Source organism: Mauremys reevesii, linkage group 3 (genome assembly GCF_016161935.1).
Source record: "Mauremys reevesii isolate NIE-2019 linkage group 3, ASM1616193v1, whole genome shotgun sequence".
NCBI classification, from domain to species: Eukaryota; Metazoa; Chordata; order Testudines; family Geoemydidae; genus Mauremys; species Mauremys reevesii.
The window spans coordinates 79638781-79664258 of record NC_052625.1 but is presented as its reverse complement, the minus strand read 5'-3'; the positions used below and the strand labels follow the sequence as shown (position 1 = coordinate 79664258).

Genomic DNA, 25478 nt, shown 5'->3' with positions numbered 1-25478 from the left:
TGGGGGACAAGGAGCAAATCCGTCAGTCACTACAACAGGTCCCACTCGGAGCCAGGGAGACTGGGAATCGAGTCCTGCTGGCACTGCCAGCTCTGGCTTTCTGGAGGAGGAGGAAGCCCCCAGCTCCCCTAGCTGACCCTGAGGCACCTTCTGGGCCCAAATGGAGGTGGCCCCGGGTACAGCTATGGAGTGTCCCAGGAGCATTCCGCTAGTGGCATTGTATTGTTTTCACAGCCAGTTTAGATCGCTGGTTGCTACCCCTTGCCCTGCGGGCAGGGCATTGAGCGGCACCCGTTGCCAGCCACCTGGGTGCGGAGATCGAGGAGGGTGAAGGGAGGAGCAACCCTGAGCATCTGCCATCCTGCTCCATCTGATCGTAAGTAAGTGGAGTTCTCCAGAGCCATCCCCCGTGTGGTGGGAATATCCCACCACTAGGGCTCCCAGCCCGTCCCTTGTCAGGGTTTGTTCCCCAGGTTGAGGGTTCCTGTGCCCTGGGGTGGGATGTCTCGGGAGGAGAAATTGCCTCAGCAGAGGGGAGGTGGGCAGGGGAGCAGGCAGGCTCGTTAATGAGAGGCTGCCTTGAAGCCAGACTCATGGCTGCTCCCCACTCACTTCCAGGATGGAGCGAATCTGGCAGATGCTGAGGAGGAAGGCCGGGCAGGTGGCTCCACAGCCAGCAAACATCAGCCAGCCTGCGCAGGCGGAGAGCGGCCCCTCTGTCCCCGTGGGCGGGGAAGAGGCTCGTGGCCAGGGGAAAGGGAGGAGCTGCTTCGCCTGCTGGAGGACGCGGAAGACAGCAGCTCCTCTAGCTGACCCGGAGGCACCTTCTGGGCCGAAACGGAAGTGGCCCCAGGTTCAGCCGTGGAGGAGAGAGCCAGGGGAGGGCAGGAGCCGGGGACGGCAGCTCTGGGGCTTCCTTTGCAGGAAACCAAGGAGCCAGGAGCTGCACCCCAGGGCCCAGCAGGAGCCACCAACCTCCATGGCAGCTGAGGGGCCCTGCGCCAGCCCCACCCTGGCCCCGGAGGAGCCTCCCGCCAGCACCATCCTGGCCCCAGAGGAGCCTCCCACCAGCACCATCCTGCCTCCGGAGCAGCCTCCTGCCAGCCCCACCCTGGCCCCAGAGGAGCCTCCTGCCAGCCCCACCCTAGCAATGAAGGAGCCTCCTGCCAGCCCCACCCTGGCCATAGAGGAGCCTCCTGCCAGCCCAGAGCAGGAGTTCAGAGACTGCGGCGCGACCGACACCAGCAGCTCCGCATTCTCCTGTGGGGCCAGCAGCTCCTCTGTAGGGTCTGGCAGCCCCGTGTTGCTAGGCTCCCTCTTTGGAGGTGAGGAGAGACCCAGGGGAAAGGGAGGAGGACTGGGGCAGTGGGGGACCAGTAACACCCTGTGCCCATGGGCTCACCAAGGCGCCGGGACTGACCCACGTGAGCCCCACTGACACCAGTGGGGGTGGCACAGCCACGCCCCACGGCATTGGATGCTGGGTGGAGTGGGGGAGCTCCAGCCTCCCCTGATCATGTTGGGGGGGGGGGGCTGACTGCCACGGGGCCCTGAGGCTGATGGGGCTGAGGGCGTCTCTGGGAGGGGCAGGGTGGGGCCCTCGCCGCCATGGGGCTCCTTACAGAGAAAGGGGAAACATGAAGCCTTCTCTGTCCACTGCATCCCCTCAGCAGCAGAAGGGATTAAACTTTCTCCTTCCCTCCCTGGTGCAGACACCCCCAGTACCCAGGTGTCGTGGCCTGAGGAGGAGGAAGAGGAGGAGTGCGAGGAGGAGGAGGAGCAAGAGGAGCAGGATTTCTGCCCTGAGGAAGACATCATCCTGGTGATCCAGCAGCACCTGCAGGGCAGAGCTGAGGTACAAAAATCCTCCAGCTGCGCTGCCACCAAGTCTGTCCTGCTCCTTGTTCCGTCCCCACCCAGGCAGGGGGTCTTGCACCAGAGAATCATTCATCATTCATTCATGCCCGTCACCCCAACTGGGGTATGGGCCGCCAACCACAGATCTCCATAGTCTTCTATCCTGGGCCATTCGCTCTAGCTGGTTCCAGGTATAGCCCATTTTTTTTGCTATCAACCTGAAGGTCGCGTTGCCAGGTATTTCTTGGGCGGCCTCTTGCCTTGGGGTTCCTAGTAGGGTCAGGTTGTTGCTCCTCATCTCTGCTGCAATCTTTCCTGACTTTTACCTTCCTCGTACATTCCATGTGCCGATGGTAATCCTCCTGGCTGCAAGAAGGGTGATTGGCTTAGTGGCTTCCTCACCACCCACACCCCAGCGTCATGCATCTTCGAGTTGAAGACCCTTCTTTTTCCAGGCTAAAAGTCTCTGTTAACTCTATTGTTGGCGTTTCTGTAGCAAGCTGATTTTTACAGGGTGGAGTTGCTAGCCCCACGCCCAACCCTCCTCCTTTACCCTGACTTGGGACAGGCAGATGGCCCCAAAGGACCTCTCTGGTGGAGTTTACCAGAGAATCCCTCACCCCCAATGGGGGGACACAGCTCCTCTGTTATCTGGCACCCCAAAGTGGGGACATTTGTCCCACACAGGCCAAGGTCCTCGCAGACACTGTCCAAGTTCCAACCCCTGTCTGCGCAGGGAGACACTGGTTTTGGGAAGGGGGCGGCTTTCCCTGTCCAACCCCATGGAGGTCTTGAGCCCTGGAGCTGGTTTGGGTGTGGAGTCCAGGGCATGTGCCTTGATCCTGACGTGCTGTTCATGGATCAGGGGTTCAGAGGGGATTGCGTTACCCCTCCGTGGCTGATCCCAGCCTTCCCTCCTCTCCTCATTCTCTGATCTCCTGCCTGGACTCTCCCGGGGATCCTACCTCCCACCCATTGCAGTTTGGCTGGTCCATACTCTGCTGGGTACCAGGCCCTGCACAGAGAACTGCGAAGAGCAAGGATTGACGAGGCAGCAGGCATCCGGCCATGAACTCTTGCGAAGTGTCCCTGGAGTGATGTGAATGAGAGAGGCCAGGATGTGCCTCTTGAGTCTTGCCAGGGCTCCTGGAGAATCCTCCTCATTGTCCCCTGACTGATGTAGCCCCATGTCCCATGACTGACGTGTGCTCCCTCTTCTTGCAGGCTCTGCACAACCGCTATTCGCGGAGCCTGGACACCATCCTCAGGGGCCAGCTAACAGAGACCCCCACCATGGAGAAGCTGCAGCACCTCCTGGAGGTGAGTAGAATGGACAGTCTGGGGTGGAATTGCCCCTGAGCCCTGTGGGAGGGCAGCAAAGGAGAGACTAGAAGAGCCACGTTTCCATTGTGTCCTCCCAGCTTGGACCCAGCCGGCCACACGTTCCCAGAGCTGCCAGTGCAGGGGGAAGGAGCTGGGACTGTCAGCCAGAGCTCTGCACGGTTGCATTAAGCACTAACAGTGAGCACCAGGCCTGGCTGGGGCCTGAGAGACTGAACCCCCTTTTCAAGCTCTGCCACCAGGGCTCGGCTACTCCACCCTGAGCACAAAGTCTCAGCCCCTTGGGGAGGGGGAGAGGCTGGTTTGTAGAGCATGTACGCCTACCCGCTGACCCTCCCCTGCCTCCTTCTCCCGCAGCACGTCCATCGCTCTCTCCTGGCAAACAACCCCCAGGAGAGAGCCAGGGCCGTCCAGACCAGTGCGGCCCTGCTCCAGTTTGCCATCTCCCTGCCTGGATTGGACGTAAGTGACCTCTAACCCCAGCGTCCTGCAGAGTCAAGTTCCTCATCCCCTGGCTAATTGGTCCCCCCAGGTCCGTAAGGGACTGCGTTCCATAGGCCGCTCGGTGGCAGGGTCGTGCCTGGCCTCAGGGCCCTTGTTATTCTGGAGCCGCGAGGCAGCGAGTGCTCAGCGAGGGCCCTTGCCCTGCTCCCTTTGCTCCGAGCTCCCTTGGGGGCAGAGAGGAAGAGGGCTCTCGCTCCTCTACCCCAGCGCCTCCTACAGAGGGGTGGGAGCAGAGCTCAGGTCCAGGGGCACTGGGGAGCTGAAGGGAGAATGGTGATGGATTCCCCTCTCCTCCTCCTTCCACCAGACCTCCTCCGCCTTCTCCAAGGCAGGTGAATTCGTTCTGCAGCTGGGTCTCTGGATATCCCACCCAGCCAGTGATATCAGTCAGCATGCCAGGGCTGGGATATACTGGCTTTACTGGCTCCTGCTCCGGAAGAGGGGTAAGAAACCCAGCTGGGCAATGGGACCCCATGGAAACGAGCCTCTGGGAGACTAGCTCCAGCTGGCCATTGAGACGCCTCTAGAACTAAGGCCTCTCTGCTTAGACCCGCTGTAGCGGGGAAGAGGAATCCCAATAGAAACAAGGCCCCTCCTTCGAGACTCCCTCTGCTGGGCAGTGGGACCCTACAGAAAGAAGCCCCCTCCTCTGACGCCGACCCCAGCTTAGATGGTGACTCTTTCTCTCCCCCTCTCGCTGAATTAGGGAGATGAGTGTGAAAGTGCCAAGGAAATTGGCTGCTTTATCTCCGAGCCCGGCTCTGTCCCCCAGCCCAGGGAAATCAGCCCACTCCCGTACAGGGCAGCCAGCTCGTGAGGGGACAGGAACGGAGCTATTGAGACACATGGAGGGAAAGAGCCCATCATGAGGGCAGGGGCAGGAGCAGGCACCACAGGGGATGGACACAAAGCTTGTAGGGTGTCACCAGTCGGGTAGCCAGGGCCAGATCTTGACTTCAGTGGGTGTGGGGGGTTCTCAGTATTAGACACCCCCATGACCGTAAGGGTCACATGATTACGGTGATGGCTGAAACAAATCCCCCTTCTGGTACTAACCCGCCTGGCATGGACCCTGCGATTCCATTGGGCTGCGGATGCCAGGAGGAGCCTGGCCAGTGTGCACCCAGAAGGAAACAGGCACTGAAAGCGGAAGGCCAAACCTCCCCAATGGGTGTGTCTTTCTCCCCCAGGGCTCAACGCCAGCGAGGCCCCAGACTTGTGGTGCCGGGACGGGCTCCATGACCCCGAACGCCTGGGGTATAGAAACCTGGCCAGGGTGGGAGAGGTAAGGACTCTCGGCCGGTGCATTGCAGCAACTCAGGTGTGGAGCTGTCTCCCGCTGCAGTGAGTGTGTCATGGACACAGGGCAAGAGCCTGCTCCTTATTTCCACAGAGTATGTGAGGCTCCTGGGAATGTCCGTGGGGTGAGGTGTGGGAATGAAGCAGATCTAAAAGACCCCGAACCTCTAGCGGGTGAGCTGCAGGAGCTATCGCTGCTGGGAACAGCAGGGGTCCTGGGCTGTCTGTGTGAGCTGGATTCCAGAGCGCGCAGACACATTCCCAGCATCTCATGGCACCTGCGGTGAATCCTGCTCCATAAGAGCTATTGGAGGCCTCAGTGCCTGCAGCCTCCTACTGACGGGGGTTCCTGGTCCATGGGACCCCAAAGGTTGGCTGCCCCAGGACCCTTCTCCACCTTGTGAGACACTCGAGGGATTTGGAGCCTGGTTCTGGGCCATTGTAAGGGCTCTGGTTCTTTTGGTTTTAGGCCTTTGGCGAGCTGTTCACAGAGGAGCAGAAAAGATCTTTCCTCCAGGAGGGCCTGCTTGCCATTCACCACCCCCTCCTCCGCGTCAGCCAGGCTGGCCTGGTGCTGACATATTCCATCCTGGGGGAAGCCGGCCAGCTGCTAGAGGACGAGGTAACCAAAGAGGGGTCACCTGGGGAGAGACCTCTAGGGCCTTTCACCTCCAGGCCATTGAAAATCGCTCCCATCCCATCCCCATGCGCTGACCAGGGAGCAAGGAGAGGGTGACCCCAGACAGGTGCCATTGGTCGGTGCCAGCTTCTCCCCTGAGCAGCTCAAAGCAGGGCAGACCCAGCTCCCCAGCAAGGCTATTTCCTAACAGGCGTCACATCAGCACGACACGCTGCCATTGCTCATGCTAGGGTCTGCCAACTCCCCTAGTCCCTTCTGTGAGCCTTTCCTCCCCCTCGGGGCCTCAGGCCGGTTCCTAGTATCGTGATATCCCAGCCCCCACCTGCTCTGGGAGAACTGGAGGAGTCAGTCAGCAGAGGCTGCTTAAGTGCCCCATTCACCAGAGCCACTGGCCATGGCATCACGTTAAGGACATGGGGATCCCTTGGGGAAAGGTGTCCACTTCCTCTCACCCCCCGGCACTACTGCCCAAAGCCTCCCAGCCCCCGGCTGGAGGGGGCGAGGGTGGCTGAGGGGACTCTGTAGAGCGGAGCTGGATTCCCGCTGGGTTGGGAGGTAGAACAGTTCTCGCGGGGGGACTGAGAGGAGTGGGGGCAGGAGTTCATTCCATAATGGTGGGAGAGGGGATGGAAGTCACTAGAGAAGAGAGAAGATTTCGTCTCGGGGGTTGGGCGGGGGAATCCGTCCCTCAGACATGGGGAGGAAATGTTGCTGGCTCCCGGTGCCGTTAATACCCTTCGTTCTCGTGGGTGTCGGAGTCTCTGATTGATCCTTGTTCCCTTGCAACAGGAGGACATCGCAGCCTACATAAAGATCCAGCTGTTTAACATCAGGGTCTTGGGCCAGGTGCCCGACGCCCTGCAGGGGCTGTGCTCCATGGGGCAGCACTGAAGACCCCGCCCCTCGCATGACCAGCTCGGACCCCCTGCCGCAGGTACTGCTCTGTCTCACTGTGCCTGGGGGGAAGGGCTGGGGGGAGCGGCCATAGAGCCCCCCACAGCACTGAGAGAAACCAAGGCCAAGCACCTCGCTCTGGACACCCTGCCCCACCCCGACCCCTGGGGCTGGGGCCAGGCCAGATACTGGTTGGGAAGAATCAGGCTGTGGGGCTGGCCCAGAAGTGAGAGCATCCGCAGAGCCAGGGGTTGTGCTCAATAGCCACTGCAGTCTGGGAGGGGTGGCCTGACATGGGGCCCCTCCCCCGTCGTCACTGCTCAGACCCTCCAATGACCCCTGTCACCCCTGACACAGCGAATGTCCGACCATCCCCCACCCGGGGCCCAATCCACCCACCTGGTATCTGAGCCCTTCCCAGCCAGGAAGGAAACTCCCCCCGAACACCCTGGGGCAGGGGAGGAGCCTCCCCATCCGGCAGGTGGGAACTGAGACGCAGAGGAAGGGCTGTGGGCCTGGTCACACAATCCTGGGTGTAGATCTGGGAAGTGGACTGGGTCCCGGCCTAGAGCCTTTCCCCCAGGGGCACCTTCGCTTCTGCCCTTTATTCTCCCCTCCAGCCAGGGGGTCTGTGCGTGTGAAATGAACAGGGAGGGTGACGGGGTCCTGGCACACAGCCTGGATGGGAGCTCCCCTTGGCTTGGAGCCCAGTCTCAGAGATATCTTTGTCACCCCGCTGTCCTTCTGGTATTGCTAGGAAGGGAGTCCCCCGATGAGGGGTCTCCAGGGCTCCAGTAAGTCATCCTCATTCCTGCCCGCATGTACCCCCTGCCCTGCCCTGCCCTGCCCTGCCCTCCGGTTTCTCGCTGCTGACTCTGGCTGGACTCTTGACTCTGGTCTCTGGCTATGACTTTGGTGTGACCCTTCTTGGCTCCAGATTTGGGTTCTGAACCCCGGCTCAGTATTCTCCTTGCCTTTCTCTAGCCTCGCTCCAGGCCCTCCACCCACCCGCTCCAGCCCTGCCACCTCCTTCTCCTCCTGATCTTCCCCAACCCCTTCAATTTTGACTGCATGGCTTCGATCTTTGCATGGATATGGACTTTGCCTCGTATTTCTGACCACCCGGCTTCGACCTCCGGCCTGGACATGGACACTGGCTCCCGTTCTGCCTGCAAACACTCAACACCCGGCAGCAGTAGACAGGCCCCACCATTAATCAAACCCTAACCCCGCCCCATGACCCCTTAGTCCCTCCCACCTGTCTCCAGAAGTCCCGACCCATGGGGGTATTACTTCGTGGTCAAGGCGGCCACATGACTGGAAGCCAGGTGTGTCATGTGACCCCTCTAAGAACTCCTCCCACCACCCTCTACCAATCAGGATGGGTTTCGTCCCGGAAGGACCACCCCAAGAGGAGATTTGACCAATCAGGGCGAGCTCTGGGGTGGGAGGGTGACCTATCCCGACGTCTGTCTTGTGACCCCTCTAAGAACTCCTCTCACTGCCCTCAACCAATTAGGATCGGTTTTGTCCTGACAGGACCACCCCCAGAGGGGATCCTGACCAATCAGGGCGAGTTCTGGGGGAGGGTGACCTGTCCGGGAGAGGGCTGTTTGACCCCACTAAGAACTCCTCCCAGGGTCCTCTGCCAATCAGGGTTCAGCACCATCACCTCATAAGTCCCAGCGCCGGACGGACGAGGCCATCTCTCGCCAAGGACCCATGGTTTAGAAATCATGGGAAGGCTGCAGAGAGGAAACCTGGACTCCTTCACCACCCCCATGAGAACTTCAGACTCTGTCTTCGCCCTGAGGGTCTTTGACCATCCACGGAGTAAGCGCTACATCAGCGACAGTGCCGAGGAGGAGGAGGGAGCGACCGAGGGGAGCCCTTTGGCCAAGCCGTTGATGGATACGCCAGAACCCGAACCCAAAACCCAACGAGCACCCCAACGAGCATGGTGGCCTCTCTTTCTGCACCCCCTTAGAGGTGGAATGCGACTGCGGCTTGGGGGAGTCACCGGCGCACAAGGTGAACACAGGTAAAGGAATGATTAAGTCAGGGGTGAAAGTAACTTCCAGGACTTACCGGTACTGCCGGAGTCCTGAGGGGGTGTGGCCTCAACCCGAAGGGGCGGGGCCTCTCAAGATTTAAAGATCCTGGAGCATTGGCTGTGGCTGGGAGCCCCAGGGCCTTTAAATTCCCCCCGCAGCTCTGGCAGCCGGGTTCGAGAGTGGATTTAATGGGCCCGGAGCTCCCATGGCTGTGAGGAGCCTGAGCCTTACCCGGCTGGAGCCAGGATTTAAAGGGCCCGGAGCTCCTGCAGCTGCGGAGAGCTCTCAGCCCTTTAATTCCCTGCCCCAGCCTGGGTGCTGGATCTGCGTGGAGGGGAATTAAAGGGCTCTGGGATCTACGCAGCAATGGGGAGCACTGAGCCCATTAAATCCTGGCCCCAGCCCAGCTGCTGGAGCTGCGGGGGGGGGAGGGTGAGATTTAATGGGCTCTGGATTCCCAGCAACTGCCGGAGCTCTGAGCCCTTTAATTCCCAGCCCCAGCCTGGCAATGCTCTGTCTCCCTGCAGCCGTGGGAGCTCCAGGCCCTTTAAATCCACACCTGAACCCCGCTGCCAGAGCTGAGAGGGAATTTAAAGGGCTCTGGGCTCCCTGTAGCCGCGGGAGCTCTGAGCCCTTTAATTCCCAGCCCCAGCCTGGCTTCCGGAGCTGCAGGGGGTATTTAAAGGGCTCTGGGCTCCCTGCAGCCATGGGATCTCTGAAGCAGAGATGAAAATAAGCCATTGCGGTCCAGTATGGTGTACCAGGAAGAGCCAATATGCCGTGCCGGACCGCACCGGCTTCCTCAGCAGGGATTTGAACGGCTCAGAGCTCTGGTGGCTGCAGGGAGCCGAGAGCTCTTTAATTTCCCCCCGCAGCTCTGGCAGCCAGGCTGGGGCCAGATTTAAAGGGCTCGGTGCTCCCTGCAGTCATGGGAGCTCCGGGCCCTTTAAATCCACACCCGAATCTGGCTGCCGGAGCTGTGGGGGGAATTTAAAGGGCTCAGGGCTCTACGGCGGCCTGAGCCCTGGGCCCTTTCATTTGCCCCTGAGCCCAGGGTTGATTTAAAGGCCCTGGGGCTCCCAGCCGCAGCCGATGCTCCAGGACCTTTAAATCTTGAGGCCCCACCTCTTCCGGTTTAAGCCATGGCCCCTTAGGATTACAGCAGTACCAGTAAATCCTGAAAGTTACTTTCACCCCTGCTCTGAGCCCATTAAATCCCGGCCCCAGCCCAGCTGCTGGAGCTGCAGGGGGGAGATTTAATGGGCTCTGGGTTCCCAGCAAACGCTGGAGCTCTGAGCCCTTTAATTCCCGGCCCAAGCCCAGCTCCTGGATCTGCGGGGGGAATTTAAAGGGCTCTGGGCTCCCCGCAGCCGTAGGAGTTCTGAGCCAGAGATGAAAGTAAGCCGGTACGGGCCAGTACAGCGTAGCGGCAAGAGCCAGTACGCTGTGCTGAACCGCACCGGCTTCCTCAGCGGGGATTTAAAGGGCTCAGAGCTCCGGCGGCTGCAGGGAGCCCAGAGCCCTTTAAATCCCTCCTCCCCTCCCACTGCAGCTCCGGCAGCCAGGCTGGGGCTGGGAATTAAAAAGCTTGGTGCTCCCTGCAGTGTCAGGAGCTCTGGGCCCTTCAAATCCCGGCCCCAGCCCAGAAATGCTCTGGCTCCCTGCAGCCGTGGGAGCTCCGGGCCCTTTAAATCCACATCTGAAACTGGCTGCCAGAGCTGCGGGGGAATTTAAAGGGCTCTGGGCTCCCCGCAGTCGTGGGATCTCTGAAGCAGAGATGAAAATAAGCCATTACAGTCCAGTACGGCATACCAGGAAGAGTCAATATGCCGTGCCGGACCGCACCGGCTTCCTCGGCAGGGATTTGAACGGCTCAGAGCTCCAGCAGCTGCAGGGAGCCCAGAGCCCTTTAATTTTCCCCCGCAGCTCTGGGAGCTGGGCTGGGGCCAGGATTTAAAGGGCTCGGAGCTCCCGCAGCTGCGGGAAGCCCAGAGCCCTTTAAATCCTTCCTCCCCTCCCACCGCAGCTCCGGCAAACGGGCTGGGGCTGGGAATTAAAAAGCTCGGTGCTCCCTGCCCCGGAGCGGAAGGACCCCCCACTGGCGAATTACCGCCGAAGTGGGACCCGCCGCCGAAATGCAGCCAGGTCTTCGGCGGTAATTCGGCGGTGGGGGGCCCTTCCGTTCCGGGACCCGCCGCCGAAGTGCCCCGAAGACCCGCGGCGGGGGCCCTCCGCCGCCGAATTACCGCTGAAGACCTGGCTGCACCCCACTGCCGAAGACCCCGGGCCTCTGGAATCCTCTGGGCGGACCTGCTGCTGTGAGCCCTTTAAATCCCAGCCCCAGCCCGGCTCCTGGAGATGCGAGGGGAATTTAAAGGAGGGGAATTTAAAGCTCCCTAGAGCTGCCGGAGATCCGAGCCCTTTAAATCCCAGCCCCAACCCAGCTGCTGGAGCTGCGAGGGGAATTTAAAGGGCTCTGGGCTCCCTGTAGCCGCGGGAGCTCTGAGCCCTTTAATTCCCAGCCCCAGCCTGGCGTCCGGAGCTGCAGGGGGTATTTAAAGAGCTCTGGGCTCCCCGCAGCCATGGGATCTCTGAAGCAGAGATGAAAATAAGCCATTGCGGTCCAGTACGGTGTACCAGGAAGAGCCAATATGCCGTGCCGGACCGCACCGGCTTCCTCAGCAGGGATTTGAACGGCTCAGAGCTCTGGTGGCTGCAGGGAGCCGAGAGCTCTTTAATTTCCCCCCGCAGCTCTGGCAGCCGGGTTGGGGCCAGATTTAAAGGGCTCGGTGCTCCCTGCAGTCATGGGAGCTCCGGGCCCTTTAAATCCACACCCAAATCCGGCGGCCGGAGCTGCGGGGGGAATTTAAAGGGCTTGGGGCTCTATGGCGGCCTGAGCCCTGGGCCCTTTCATTTGCCCCTGAGCCCAGGGTTGATTTAAAGGCCCTGGGGCTCCCAGCCGCAGCCGATGCTCCAGGACCTTTAAATCTTGAGGCCCCACCTCTTCCGGTTTAAGCCATGCCCCTTTAGGATTACAGCAGTACCAGTAAATCCTGGAAGTTACTTTCACCCCTGCTCTGAGCCCATTAAATCCCGGCCCCAGCCCAGCTGCTGGAGCTGCAGGGGGGAGATTTAATGGGCTCTGGGTTCCCAGCAAGCGCCGGAGCTCTGAGCCCTTTAATTCCCGGCCCAAGCCCAGCTCTTGGAGCTGCGGGGGGAATTTAAAGGGCTCTGGGCTCCCCGCAGCCATAGGAGTTCTGAGCCAGAGATGAAAGTAAGCCGGTACGGGCCAGTACAGAGTAGCGGCAAGAGCCAGTACGCTGTGCCGGACCGCACCAGCTTCCTCAGCGGGGATTTAAAGGGCTCAGAGCTCCGGCGGCTGCAGGGAGCCCAGAGCCCTTTAAATCCCTCGTCCCCTCCCCCCGCAGCTCCGGCAGCCAGGCTGGGGCTGGGAATTAAAAAGCTCGGTGCTCCCCGCAGCGGCAGGAGCTCCGGGCCCTTCAAATCCCGGCCCCAGCCCGGAAATGCTCTGCCTCCCTGCAGCCGTGGGAGCTCCGGGCCCTTTAAATCCACATCCGAACCCGGCTGCCAGAGCTGCGGGGGAATTTAAAGGGCTCTGTGCTCCCTGTAGCCGCGGGAGCTCTGAGCCCTTTAATTCCCAGCCCCAGCCTGGCTTCCGGAGCTGCGGGGGGTATTTAAAGGTCTCTGGGCTTCCCGCAGCCGCGGGATCTCCGAGCCCTTTAAATCCTGGCCCCAGCCCAGCTGCCGGAGCTGCGAGGGGAAATTAAAGGGCTCTGGGCTCCCTGCAGTCGTGGGATCTCTGAAGCAGAGATGAAAATAAGCCATTACAGTCCAGTACGGCGTACCAGGAAGAGTCAATATGCCGTGCCGGACCGCACCGGCTTTCTGGGCAGGGATTTGAACGGCTCAGAGCTCCAGCAGCTGCAGGGAGCCCAGAGCCCTTTAATTTTCCCCCGCAGCTCTGGGAGCTGGGCTGGGGCCAGGATTTAAAGGGCTCGGAGCTCCTGCAGCTGCGGGAAGCCCAGAGCCCTTTAAATCCCTCCTCCCCTCCCACCGCAGCTCCGGCAAACGGGCTGGGGCTGGGAATTAAAAAGCTCGGTGCTCCCTGCCCCGGAGCGGAAGGACCCCCCACTGGCGAATTACCGCCGAAGTGGGACCCGCCGCCGAAATGCAGCCAGGTCTTCGGCGGTAATTCGGCGGCGGGGGGCTCTTCCATTCCGGGACCCGCCGCCGAAGTGCCCCGAAGACCCGCGGCGGGGGCCCTCCGCCGCCGTATTACCTCCGAAGACCTGGCTGCACCCCACTGCCGAAGACCCCGGGCCCCTGGAATCCTGTGGGCGGCCCTGCTGCTGTGAGCCCTTTAAATCCCAGCCCCAGCCCGGCTCCTGGAGCTGTGGGGGGAATTTAAAGGGCTCTGGGCTCCCTACAGCTGCCGGAGCTCTGAGCCCTTTAAATCCCCGCCGAGGAAGCCGGTGTGGTCTGGCACGGCGTACTGGCTCTGGCTGGTACTCCGTACTGGCCCGTACCGGCTTACTGTCACCTCTGGATTAAGTGACGGTCGAGGTTGTGAGACGTTCCATAGAGCTCTCTTGGCTGCAGTGCCCATGACGGAAGGTGGTACGTTCCGTTCCGCCATGACATTCATAAACACATCCCGTCTTTAAGGTCCATGTCTCCTAGGAACAGAGCGCGTCTGGGTCACGGCCCGGACTTAGTCAAGCATGTTAGAGCCATTAACCACAGAACCTTTGTACACAAAAGCCCCTTTATCGTTCCATGAAGAGAGATTTGTAGCCTGGCCCAGCTTCTTTAGCAGTACAAATGCATTTTTCTTAGAACGCGTTATCCAGCACCTGCTGAGCAACAGACTCTGAGCTCTTTGGTGTTTCTGGGGGGTTGCAGTTACATTCAGTCCCTGTTCTGGTAGGAACAGACTGATTTTCACTTTCTCCGCATCGCTCGGCTTCACGGACATTAGGCACCTTTGAAGCTCGGTGCTGTAAGGTTTAGCCTTTTAGTATTCGGCTCAGTCGGTTCTTTGAAGAACAGACTCGTTTCAGCATCCAGTAAGCGAGCTGTGGTCGGTCGTTAGGCCCCCTGAGGATACAGAGGTCACCAGTGTTCTGAGCGAAACGTCAGATTTTTCCCAACTCTCTTTAGAATGCCGTTCTTTTAGCCCGTCCCACCCCGGGGACACAGCGTCCATCCGTTTTCTGAATGAACCATCAAACTGTTCCCAAATACTAGAATATAGGGGAGCGGTGACGAGCTTATGGTTTTGGGGGAATGGTTTGTCAGTCCTTGGTGTTTTATTCACAACCCCTAGAGCGCATGCTCCGGGTTTGTGAATGTGTGTGATTCTGCGCACGTTCAGAGCCCCTCGAGCGCGTTCTCTGGGTTTGTGAATGTGTGTGGTTCTGCGCATGTTCAGAGCCCCTTGAGCGCGTTCTCCGGGTTTGTGAATGTGTGTGGTTCTGCGCACGTTCAGAGCCCCTCGAGCGCAGGTTCCGGGTTTGTGAATGTGTGTGGTTCTGCGCACGTTCAGAGCCCCTCGAGCGCAGGTTCCGGGTTTGTGAATGTGGGTGTTTACTCAGGGTTTGCTGTGGCAGTGGCCGCTGAGGAACTGGAGTTGTGGTTGTTGTTTACCACAGTCTTGTTTTGCCCTTGGGTTTGACGGATATGAGGTTTGGGCTGCCTGGGTGCTTCATCTGCACTCTTGTGCTGTTTTGCGTTGTTAAAGGTCTACAAGCAGATTCCTGGCTCTTTGGTGGTTCTGGAGGAGGTGTCCTTGTAGCGCGGACTAAGCATTGTCAGAAAAGTTGCCCAGGCCTATGGGGGGTGGGGGGAACCATTTTACAAAACTGAACTTTACCATCTTTCTCACCGACACCTATGTATTCACTTCAAATACAAAAGCTCACAGAACAACCCAACCAATAAGCAAAATATATTTACTGGGCTTCATCCATCCATCATCAGTCACTGATGCTAGTGAATTTTCCCTTTCAGCTGTCTCGTTCCCTTTTCTTCTGAGCTTGTTTTCCCTCTGCTCTAAGGATCTCTCATGTTTCCACCGCACTGTGGAGCAAACAGCATTATTATAAAACACAGAAAACCGTCTTGTAAACTTCAAAACTAAATATTCATTAAGGGAGTTTTCTGTTTAAAAAGTCACAGCTTTAAAACAAATCATCCAGTTCAGGCTGTATGAGAAACACGGGTTTTGAGTTTATTTCTACCACTTAAAACATAAACCAAAAAACAACAAACAAACAAACAACAACAAAAACCTCAAAAACATTTTTTTAAAATGCATCTCATTTTGCAGAATAAAAACCAAACTGCTTTTAAAATCCATTTTAAACCACATTTTGCACAGGAAAAAAACCCTGTTGGTTTGAAACAAACCAAGTACTTTTAAAACCCTACACCTATGCCTTGCCCAGACCCCTCTCACACACAAATCAGCAGCTTTAGAAACACACCAAACCAAGTTTGCCTCCATATACTGTTCAATAACACCCCTTACCATCTTAGCCCTTTGTTCAAACAGACTTCAGCAGAGTAGCTAGCAGGTTAATTTAATCCCCACAGCTCTGAACTAATAGATCCTTGAGGACTTTAGGCACCCCTCCCGCAGCACCCCCTGTGGTGATCTGGGGTGGGGGGACCAAGCTGTCTTCACAACAGGGCTTTTTTTTTCTTTTTTCTTTTTTTCTGTAAGTTAAAATAAATGTTTCTGTGGGGCCTTCTTAGAGTATTGAACAGTCCCCATTTCCAAGCGGGGCACCCTTTGCAAAGATCAATGAATGTCTTGGGGCTTGGGGTTGGTTTTTTTAAACACGTTTCTTTCATGCTTAAAGTTTGGGGTGGGGGTGTTTTCTAGAAAGAATGACCCAGAGCATTCGACCAACTCCAGGGCCATATTTAATCTGTCCAATAGTGTTCCACCAACTCCTGGGGTCATATTGAAACTGTCCAATTGAGTTCTGCCAACTGCAGCAGTTATATTGAAACTGTCCAATGGCATCTGTGAATTCCTGAGGTTTTATTTCATTTCATATTAATCAGAACTCACCATCCACCCCCACCCACCCCCATCAAATTTAACCCTATGGCAGCAAGGGTAAGTAATGGCAGTCACCCTGGCTATTCAGTGAGGGGGGGCGGGGGTTAAACCCACTCAGTTCAACAGGATAAGTCAACTCTTTTGTACTCAAACACAGGTCTGAACAGTTTGTTTTACTGTAAGCACATTCTTAGGATTTCCCCCGCCCCCCAACATACATTTCAGCTTTTTGCTGTAAATGGGTCACTTTTACACACAAAACCCACAAGCGCTAGGTTCTCACACACAATTGATTTTTGATTGAAAAGACATACAGCTCCTTGAAACCAAACCAAGACGCTTCATTAACACTTCTAGCTCACTTAAGGGCCAAAGGCCTTCGAACAGAAACACAGATAGTCACAAAGCCCTTTTCAATAGGGTTTTTTATTTTTAATTTACAGCTACCAAGTTTTCTATCGCGTGTTTGTCCCCTCACCATTCTCTAGCTGAATCCTTTTAGATTTCTTACAAATAGTCTTTTCCTTAAGCAGGGATCTGTAACTTTTTGTGCAGACTAGACGGCCAATATCACGCCGTGTTGTGGAAAAACGACCCCGCGTTGTGTTTGGATCAGAATCACTGGAGGCCCCTTTATTACGAGCATGCCGGGGGGGGGGGGGCAGCAAACTGTCATCCCCCTGAATAGAGATTTTTCAACAGGTTTTATAGCAAAAAACCCACAATTCGTGATACACACGTCCTTGTTCACATGATTGCCATAACTGGAGAAATGCTGTGCAAGTGAGTGGAGACCCTGACTGTGTTTTAAAGAAAATGAACCAGAAGGTGCCTGCAATTTTTCCACCCCAGCTGTAAGCAGGTTATTTTCTTTAAAACACAGTCAGGGGCTCCACTCAATTGCACAGCATTGAACAAGGTCCCCCCCTTGCGCTAAATGTTCTTGGCTTAGGCACAGACATTGCACAGCAGAACCTCTGGCAATAACGGTGTTTAATCAGCTTTCCAAACCCAGCTCAGCACATAGGCCCCGGAGCTTGCAGTTGATATCTATGACACGTCCCTCGCATTCTTTACAAAGCTTTTCCCTCAGGCAGTGCTTAAGGGCAGCATAAACAGCAACACATACAATAGTCTGCGTGACTTTTTTACGCTCTTGACGAGGCACTGGCTCAGGGCTTGGCTACACTTACAAATTTGCAGCGCTGCAGCAGGGTGTAGTCAAAGCCCCAGCGCTGGGAGCCGCGCTCCCAGCGCTGTCCGTTATTCCCCACAGGGAAGTGGAGTACGGACAGCGCTGGGAGAGTTTTCTCCCAGCGCTGGCGCTTTGACTACACTTAGCACTTCAAAGCGCTGCCGCGGCAGCGCTTTGAAATGCAAGTGTAGCCAAAGCCTAAGTTACTATGCCAAGCCTCCTCTGAAACACCTCATGGCCATCATCCTCAGAGTCCTCTCCAACAACTTGTATCGGTGTTGAGCAAAACCAAGGTGGGCCCGGTTATCTTCCCTGCTTGATGCAACGCTGTCCAGGGTTTCCAGGCCGTCTAGAAAGGCATCATTGAGCTGTTGATTTTCATAACAGAAACAGTGTAAGCAGCCCACTGCTTGTTTTTAGATTTACACAACCCCCGGTTCCTTACCCATTAAGAAGCGATTGCTTCTTAATCATTCATTTACCTGTGTGACGTCTTTTCTGTTCACCTTCTCCACCGGTGACACCCCTGAGCCTCAATCGCATTCCACCTCTAAGCGGGTGGACAAAGAGAGGCCACCATGCTCATTGGGGTCTCTCACAAGCAGTTGGGTTTGGGGTTCCGGTTCCGGTTTATCCATCAATGGCTGGGCCGAAGGGCTCCCCTCGGTCGCTCCCTCCTTCTGCTCGGGACTGTCGCTGACGTAGCGCTTTCTCCGCGGATGGTCAAAGACCCTCGGGGCGAAGACAGAGTCTGAAGTTCTCACGGGGATGGTGAAGGAGTCCAGGTTTCCTCTCAGCAGCCTTTCCACAATTTCTAAACCATGTGTCCTTGGTAAGAGATGGCCTCATCTGTCCGGTGCTGGGATTTATGGGGTAATGGTGCTGCACCCTGATTGGCAGAGGGCCTTGGGAGGAGTTCTTAGTGGGGTCATACGGCCCACTTCTGGACGGGTCACCCTGCCCCAGAATTCTCCCTGATTGGTCAAAATCTCCTCTTAGGGCAGTCCTATCGGGTCAAACCCATCCTAATTGGTAGATGGCGGTGGGAGGAGTTCTTAGAGGGGTCACACGACCCACTTCTGGATGGGTCACCCCACCTCAGAACTTACCCTGACTGGTCAAATCTCCTCTCAGGGTGGTCCTTCTGGGATGAAACCCATCCTGATTGGTAGAGAGTGGTGGGAGGAGTTCTTAGAGGGGTCACATGACACACCTTGCTTCCAGTCATGTGGCCACCTTGACCCCGGAGTTAAACCCCCCCATGGGGCGGGACTTCCGGTGACAGGTGGGAGGGACTAAGGGGTCAACGGGTAGGGCTTGGGAGGGTCAAGGGGAGGGGTTAGGGTTTGATTGATGGTGGCGTTCCTGATAAATACCAAGATTACGTGGATAGCGTGGAAAGAAATGTGGTCTCGTTACCTCTAGACCAGGATTATGACTGCCCTGTTGACCTACCACCTTGGCTGAAAGTTGCTTTTCCCTGTATTTACGCATTGTTGGGACCAGAATTAGTGGATCTCCCTGCGTACAGTCATGAGAACCGGTCCTAAGAGCAGGCCCTTTTGGGGAAGAAGAAATGTGGGATTCTGCAACGCCTCTCTTTAGACAATCAGCTCCTGAACAAAGTGATCATTTGAAACCATTACCCTCTGCTGTGAATCCCACAATAGTTGGCTCACAGGAAATCTGCAAAGGCTTTCATCAACCTTCATCTGCAAGGATTTCCAATCTAAGGCTCGTTTGGGCAAGAGACAAATGGAAGACAGATTTCAAAACAGACGACGGACATTTTAACGCTCTGATATGCTATTTGAGCTAACTAACGGTCCCCTGACCTTGAAACACTTAATCAGTGATGTATTTGGGGACAGTGTCATCTATTGGGGTGACATACGTCTCTTTTTGGAGAACCCAGAGCAGCACGCGCAGCACATCTGAACCTGGAGAGGGTTCGGCAGCATGGTTTCAACGCAGAATTGGAAAAGCGGAACCTCCAGCCAACACCCCACAGAGTTTTGGGGGTACATCCTCTCCCCAGAAGATGTTATGATTGATCCTAATAAGGTGGAAGCCATTGATAAATGGGGCAAAGTTGGAAGTCCTCAAGAAGTGCAGCGCTTCCTAGACTTCACTCATCCTGTGAAATCGAGACATGCTGGCTCTCAGTGAAGCTTAGATGGAAAACCACGCACCCCACACAGAGGTTGGAACCACCCACTCCCAGGTTGTCCTGAGGAGCCATGATTTCTCCAGGAGCTGGGTAAAGGGACAAATTTCCAATCTAAGGCTCGTTTGGGCAAGGGACAAATGGAAGACAGATTTCAAAACACACGATGGACATTTTAACGGTCTGATATGCTATTTGAGCTAACTAACGGTCCCCTGACCTTGAAACACTTAATCAGTGATGTATTTGGGGACAGTGTCATCTATTGGGGTGACATACGTCTCTTTTTGGAGAACCCAGAGCAGCACGCGCAGCACATCCGAACCTGGAGAGGTTTCGGCTGCATGGTTTCAATGCAGAATTGGAAAAGCGGAACCTCCAGCCAACTCTCCACAGAGTTTTGGGGGTACATCCTCTCCCCAGAAGATGTTATGATTGATCCAAATAAGGTGGAAGCCATTGAGAAATGGGGCGAAGTTGGAAGTCCTCAAGAAGTGCAGCGCTTCCTAGACTTCACTCATCCTGTGAAATCGAGACATGCTGGCTCTCAGTGAAGCTTAGATGGAAAACCACGCACCCCACACAGAGGTTGGAACCACCCACTCCCAGGTTGTCCTGAGGAGCCATGATTTCTCCAGGAGCTAGGTAAAGGGCACCGGGATCAGCCTCTCAAAGGTAGGGGAGGGTCGTGTGAGGAGAGGGTCTGAGAGGAGGAGCGTGGGCTAGGCTCTGTATTTGGGCTTGGCAGGGATCGAGAGAAGGGAGAGGGCTGTTAGAGGGCAATGCGAGGTGGGAGGGGGGTCGGAGATGGGGGCAAGGCCTGAAAAGTTCAGCTGCTTTAGATCAACTGTGCCAGAGAATCACTGGTTGAAGTGACTGAAAGCTCTGAGCTGGGGCTGGCCAAAATCCTCCTCCTCAGATGGGAACATCCCAAAAGTCTGCAGAAGCTCAGCCTCTGAGGTGAACGTTGTGGCCCTAACCTCTCTCTGCTCTGTACCTCACAGGATTCCAGCCGGCTGTTCCAATCCAGGAGGAAAACCGTGCCACCGAAGTCTCCCAGCACCTGGGCAGTGAAGTGCCACTTAACCCCGCTGTGATGCACAGACCTTGCCCTGGCTGTCTGCACAGGGCTGAATTTCACCCCTTCCGAGTGTAAGGAAATAATTGGCTGAAGTGATGTATTTGGGGACAGTGTCATCTATTGGGGTGACATACGTCTCTTTTTGGAGAACCCAGAGCAGCACGCGCAGCACATCTGAACCTGGAGAGGGTTCGGCAGCATGGTTTCAATGCAGAATTGGAAAAGCGGAACCTCCAGCCAACACCCCACAGAGTTTTGGGGGTACATCCTCTCCCCAGAAGATGTTATGATTGATCCTAATAAGGTGGAAGCCATTGATAAATGGGGCAAAGTTGGAAGTCCTCAAGAAGTGCAGCGCTTCCTAGACTTCACTCATCCTGTGAAATCGAGACATGCTGGCTCTCAGTGAAGCTTAGATGGAAAACCACGCACCCCACACAGAGGTTGGAACCACCCACTCCCAGGTTGTCCTGAGGAGCCATGATTTCTCCAGGAGCTGGGTAAAGGGACAAATTTCCAATCTAAGGCTCGTTTGGGCAAGGGACAAATGGAAGACAGATTTCAAAACACACGATGGACATTTTAACGGTCTGATATGCTATTTGAGCTAACTAACGGTCCCCTGACCTTGAAACACTTAATCAGTGATGTATTTGGGGACAGTGTCATCTATTGGGGTGACATACGTCTCTTTTTGGAGAACCCAGAGCAGCACGCGCAGCACATCCGAACCTGGAGAGGTTTCGGCTGCATGGTTTCAACGCAGAATTGGAAAAGCGGAACCTCCAGCCTACTCCCCACAGAGTTTTGGGGGTACATCCTCTCCCCAGAAGATGTTATGATTGATCCTAATAAGGTGGAAGCCATTGATAAATGGGGCAAAGTTGGAAGTCCTCAAGAAGTGCAGCGCTTCCTAGACTTCACTCATCCTGTGAAATCGAGACATGCTGGCTCTCAGTGAAGCTTAGACGGAAAACCACGCACCCCACACAGAGGTTGGAACCACCCACTCCCAGGTTGTCCTGAGGAGCCATGATTTCTCCAGGAGCTGGGTAAAGGGACAAATTTCCAATCTAAGGCTCGTTTGGGCAAGGGACAAATGGAAGACAGATTTCAAAACACACGATGGACATTATAACGGTCTGATATGCTATTTGAGCTAACTAACGGTCCCCTGACCTTGAAACACTTAATCAGTGATGTATTTGCGGACAGTGTCATCTATTGGGGTGACATACGTCTCTTTTTGGAGAACCCAGAGCAGCACGCGCAGCACATCCGAACCTGGAGAGGTTTCGGCTGCATGGTTTCAACGCAGAATTGGAAAAGCGGAACCTCCAGCCTACTCCCCACAGAGTTTTGGGGGTACATCCTCTCCCCAGAAGATGTTATGATTGATCCTAATAAGGTGGAAGCCATTGATAAATGGGGCGAAGTTGGAAGTCCTCAAGAAGTGCAGCGCTTCCTAGACTTCACTCATCCTGTGAAATCGAGACATGCTGGCTCTCAGTGAAGCTTAGACGGAAAACCACGCACCCCACACAGAGGTTGGAACCACCCACTCCCAGGTTGTCCTGAGGAGCCATGATTTCTCCAGGAGCTGGGTAAAGGGCACCGGGATCAGCCTCTCAAAGGTAGGGGAGGGTCGTGTGAGGAGAGGGTCTGAGAGGAGGAGCGTGGGCTAGGCTCTGTATTTGGGCTTGGCAGGGATCGAGAGAAGGGAGAGGGCTGTTAGAGGGCAATGCGAGGTGGGAGGGGGGTCGGAGATGGGGGCAAGGCCTGAAAAGTTCAGCTGCTTTAGATCAACTGTGCCAGAGAATCACTGGTTGAAGTGACTGAAAGCTCTGAGCTGGGGCTGGCCAAAATCCTCCTCCTCAGATGGGAACATCCCAAAAGTCTGCAGAAGCTCAGCCTCTGAGGTGAACGTTGTGGCCCTAACCTCTCTCTGCTCTGTACCTCACAGGATTCCAGCCGGCTGTTCCAATCCAGGAGGAAAACCGTGCCACCGAAGTCTCCCAGCACCTGGGCAGTGAAGTGCCACTTAACCCCGCTGTGATGCACAGACCTTGCCCTGGCTGTCTGCACAGGGCTGAATTTCACCCCTTCCGAGTGTAAGGAAATAATTGGCTGAAGGCCTTTTTCTTTCTGGACGTCTGTCTAGTGGGAAAGAACCATGGGGATTTTTAACCTGTTTCGCTCCCATGCCTGGTGCTTCAATGATGCAGAGAAGGGCTGATGCATTGGTTGATTTCTCCACCTTTTAATCTACTCTCTTCTCTTTTAACAGGTATTCTAAGGGCCCCCCATGCATCATATGGGCATTCTTGGGGTTGCAGATGGCATCAGACCTACACCTGAATAAATAATAGAGACTGAAATATGCAGACACTAAAGTTCTGCAGCCAAATTCTCAGGAACCTTTCTCTTCCATGTAGGATCAGGATTTTGTTTTGAATTGTTTTATTTTTTAAAAAAGTGCTAAGCAGATGCTACCCTGTAAGAAGAGGAAACAGAAGCAAAAACTGAAAGACTGTTACTAAAACTAATGAAGAGCTGCAGAGAGTGGAGACCCAGCAAAGCAGACAAATGAATACTGTGAGTAAATAACCTGAAAGCAAATGGGGAAGAAAACCTCCTCTGGGTAATTGTGGCTCTTGGGACCAAAATCAGGTTCCTGGTACGTAGCCTGGCTGAGATCATCCCTTTTCCCTGGATCCCAGACCTGGGATTCAAATGTCATTCTCTGTGTGGTGTCCTTATTTTATTCCTAGGGAAAGGATCCCCAAAGGAGGTGTAAGGATCCGGGACTCTAGTGTCTGCCAGAAGCTTCAGCCACCTTCACAGGTAGAAGTCACTGGCTTTCCTACAATGCCACTAGTGCTCTTCCTGCTCTCCAGATCTGCCCCTCCAGCAGGACAGAGACACCCCTTAACTCCCTGAGTCCTGATTTCCTGCCATTCAAGGGGCTGAGGGTTTGCATTGCCCCCACCCCAACCATCCGAGACTTTTCCTATGGGAATCTCCCTAGAGCAGGGAAGAAATCTGTTCTTTCATTAGAACCAGTCTGCTCAGTAAATCCACCCACACTGACCTCATCTCAGCTGCTTTGTTTATCCGAGATTAGTGGTATCTTTGGAAAACCCTGAGCGTGTCGGGGTGTGAGGTGGAGCAGGGGATGCAGGAGCTCCAGCAGATTCCCCTGAAGAACACCACCCTGTCTTTCTCTGGTCAGGTTAGAGCTCGCCCTCCATTGCGGAGGTGAAGACCGGATGGGAGCTGCTGGATTGACCTTGATGTGCCATGTCCTTGTGTGGATGAAGGACCTACATCTCAGGGGTGGCCAGCAGCAGATGTAACACATGTGTCCAGGAATGGGCTAAATAACCTACCTTGAGAGGTAAGTAAAATCATGGCCACATGTAGACATCACAGGAATTGGTGGGGATTGACCCAGGGTCCTTCAGCACAAGCCCCTCTCATTCACTGTCAACAAATCCAGCTCCACCCACTAGACCACACCGCATTCCAGAGCCCCAGAGCCCAGGAGCCCTGATTCTCAGACTCAGGCCTCACATCACAAGGCCAAACCTCCTCCCGTTATGGGTGCTGCAGAAGGAACGATTGGCAAAACCTCCTCTACATTCCCCCTGTCAGAGACTGCGGCCACGGGTGACAAGTGAATGAGCTGAGATCTCCCCTGTGGGAATCCGAGGGGCTGCACATTTGGGGTTTCACAGGGACGGCCTCTGGCAGCCATTGACAGAGTGTTCCTGGGAGGAGATTTTCCATCTCTCACAAAGGGTTTCTGTTCCCCCAGATCTCAGCCGCTCAGCAGAAAGCGGGAGAGCCGAGTGCTGATGGGCTAGAGGGTGCCAGGAGTCGCTGTGCAGCAAGGGCAGTGTCTGCAGTCACCATGGGCCACACCCAGACAACCCAGGCTGGTTCCCTGGATTGCAAAGGGGACTTTGGCTTGTGGAATTGGTGCTGGTGCCTGTGTCCACAACTGGGAGGTTTTTCTGAGGCTACTCCATGGTCGAAGAAACGCCATGGAAGCAAGAGGAGAATGGACATTAGAGAGCGAGGCCAGGACCTCTGCGGGGCTGCTGCAGTCAAACATCCACAGCCAGAAGAGAGACGATGGGAAACGCGCTTCGATGGCTGGCCACAGCCGCAGCAGCTGTCTCAGAAAGCTCTGCTCATGCTCCAGCCAACAGAGGCAGGACGAAGAGCCACACAGGCAGAGCCTGGGTTGCAATTAGCAAGTCACGGTTTTTTCAGTGGATTATGCTGCCCTGACCGTCTATTTCCTGCAATGTGCACATCCAGCCTCCCTGGCTGACCTCAATGGGAGTTAGGTTCTCCGTACCCACAGGACAGGGCTGGCCTTACCAGGAGGCGAACTGAGGCGGCTGCCACAGGTGCCAAACTGTGGCAGGGCACCACTAGGACCCAGAGAGTAGAAAATTGTCTGGTGCTGGTGCATATGTTTTCTCTCTGCTGTAGATGCACAGAGCTGGTGGAGTGCTGTGCTGGAGGAAGGGGGCACAAGAGACATAACAGGCAGGCAGGAGAAACGGGGAGAGGGAATAACAGAAAGCAACAGGAGCTGCAGGGACAGAGAGGAGGATGAGGAGCCTCTAATGTACCTCTTGAGCACCCCCAGGAGTCTGGACTAACTCCAGCTTGTCAGGGAGCTTCCTGTTTCCTGCTGCTTCCCTGAACCCGCTTGAGGAGAACAGGCAGTCAACTGAAGTAGTAGGAGCCGAGTAGGCCCTTAAGACGCTGATCTCTTCCCTCGCTCAGACCCTGCTACCAGCCTGCTTATTTGTCCCCTGCCACTCTAGCTGGCACAGAACAGCAGTCATGAGTGAAAGAAGAAAACGCCCCTCTGGGGCAGCATTCAGAAAAAGCAAGAAAGCAAAGGAAGCTTTTCTGTCTAAGCAGGAAGGAGCTCTCCTGAGATACATAGACACAAATGTTCACGTTGAGCCTTCCGGCCCCAGTGAGGATGTGAGTGGTGAGGAGATGCCTGATCTTCCAGGTAGTCAGAGTGCAGGAGACCTGGCAGCTACTGCAGCATCCATATCTCCATCTCAAATGGATGTAACCATGCACATTCCTGGAGAAAAGTGTAGATCAGAGAAGAGTGTGGTGGAGGCACAAGAAACAGCTGCTGCTGAGTTCAGTTCCTGAAATCTAGATGATCCAGGACTGTGGACCCACTTGAGCAGTAGCCTGAGGGACTTCCTCGTACTGCCTGGGCCACAGCGAGTGAAAAACTTCATGTTCCCCAAAGACAATGAAAATAGAAGTTTCCATCCAACACATTCCTGGTGTGAAATCCCCAATGGCGACA

General features: G+C 55.6%; 1 protein-coding gene and 1 long non-coding RNA gene across 2 annotated transcripts; both read left to right on the top strand.

Annotated features, from left to right (window-relative positions):
* The first annotated feature begins 1730 nt into the window (after positions 1-1730).
* On the top strand, positions 1731-7800 carry LOC120402322. Its single transcript, XM_039532897.1, has 8 exons — positions 1731-1855; positions 3082-3177; positions 3556-3660; positions 4010-4145; positions 4893-4987; positions 5471-5623; positions 6431-6575; positions 7520-7800. Exons 2-7 carry the CDS (start codon positions 3151-3153, stop codon positions 6530-6532), a joined length of 618 nt encoding a protein of 205 aa, XP_039388831.1. The 5' UTR covers positions 1731-1855; positions 3082-3150; the 3' UTR covers positions 6533-6575; positions 7520-7800.
* A 12345-nt stretch (positions 7801-20145) lies between these two features.
* Positions 20146-23407, top strand: LOC120402323. The gene is made up of 4 exons (XR_005597140.1): positions 20146-20193; positions 22410-22799; positions 22894-22966; positions 23355-23407. It is a non-coding gene; the product is annotated as an uncharacterized LOC120402323 (long non-coding RNA).
* Positions 23408-25478: the final 2071 nt, after the last annotated feature.

Coding starts and splice junctions, on each gene's coding strand:
- LOC120402322 (XM_039532897.1), top strand. CDS start 3,151: ATGGAGAAGCTGCAGCACCTCCTGGAG. Junction 3,178..3,555: donor AGCTGCAGCACCTCCTGGAG/GTGAGTAGAATG, acceptor CTTCTCCCGCAG/CACGTCCATCGCTCTCTCCT. Junction 4,146..4,892: donor GCTCCTGCTCCGGAAGAGGG/GTAAGAAACCCA, acceptor TTTCTCCCCCAG/GGCTCAACGCCAGCGAGGCC.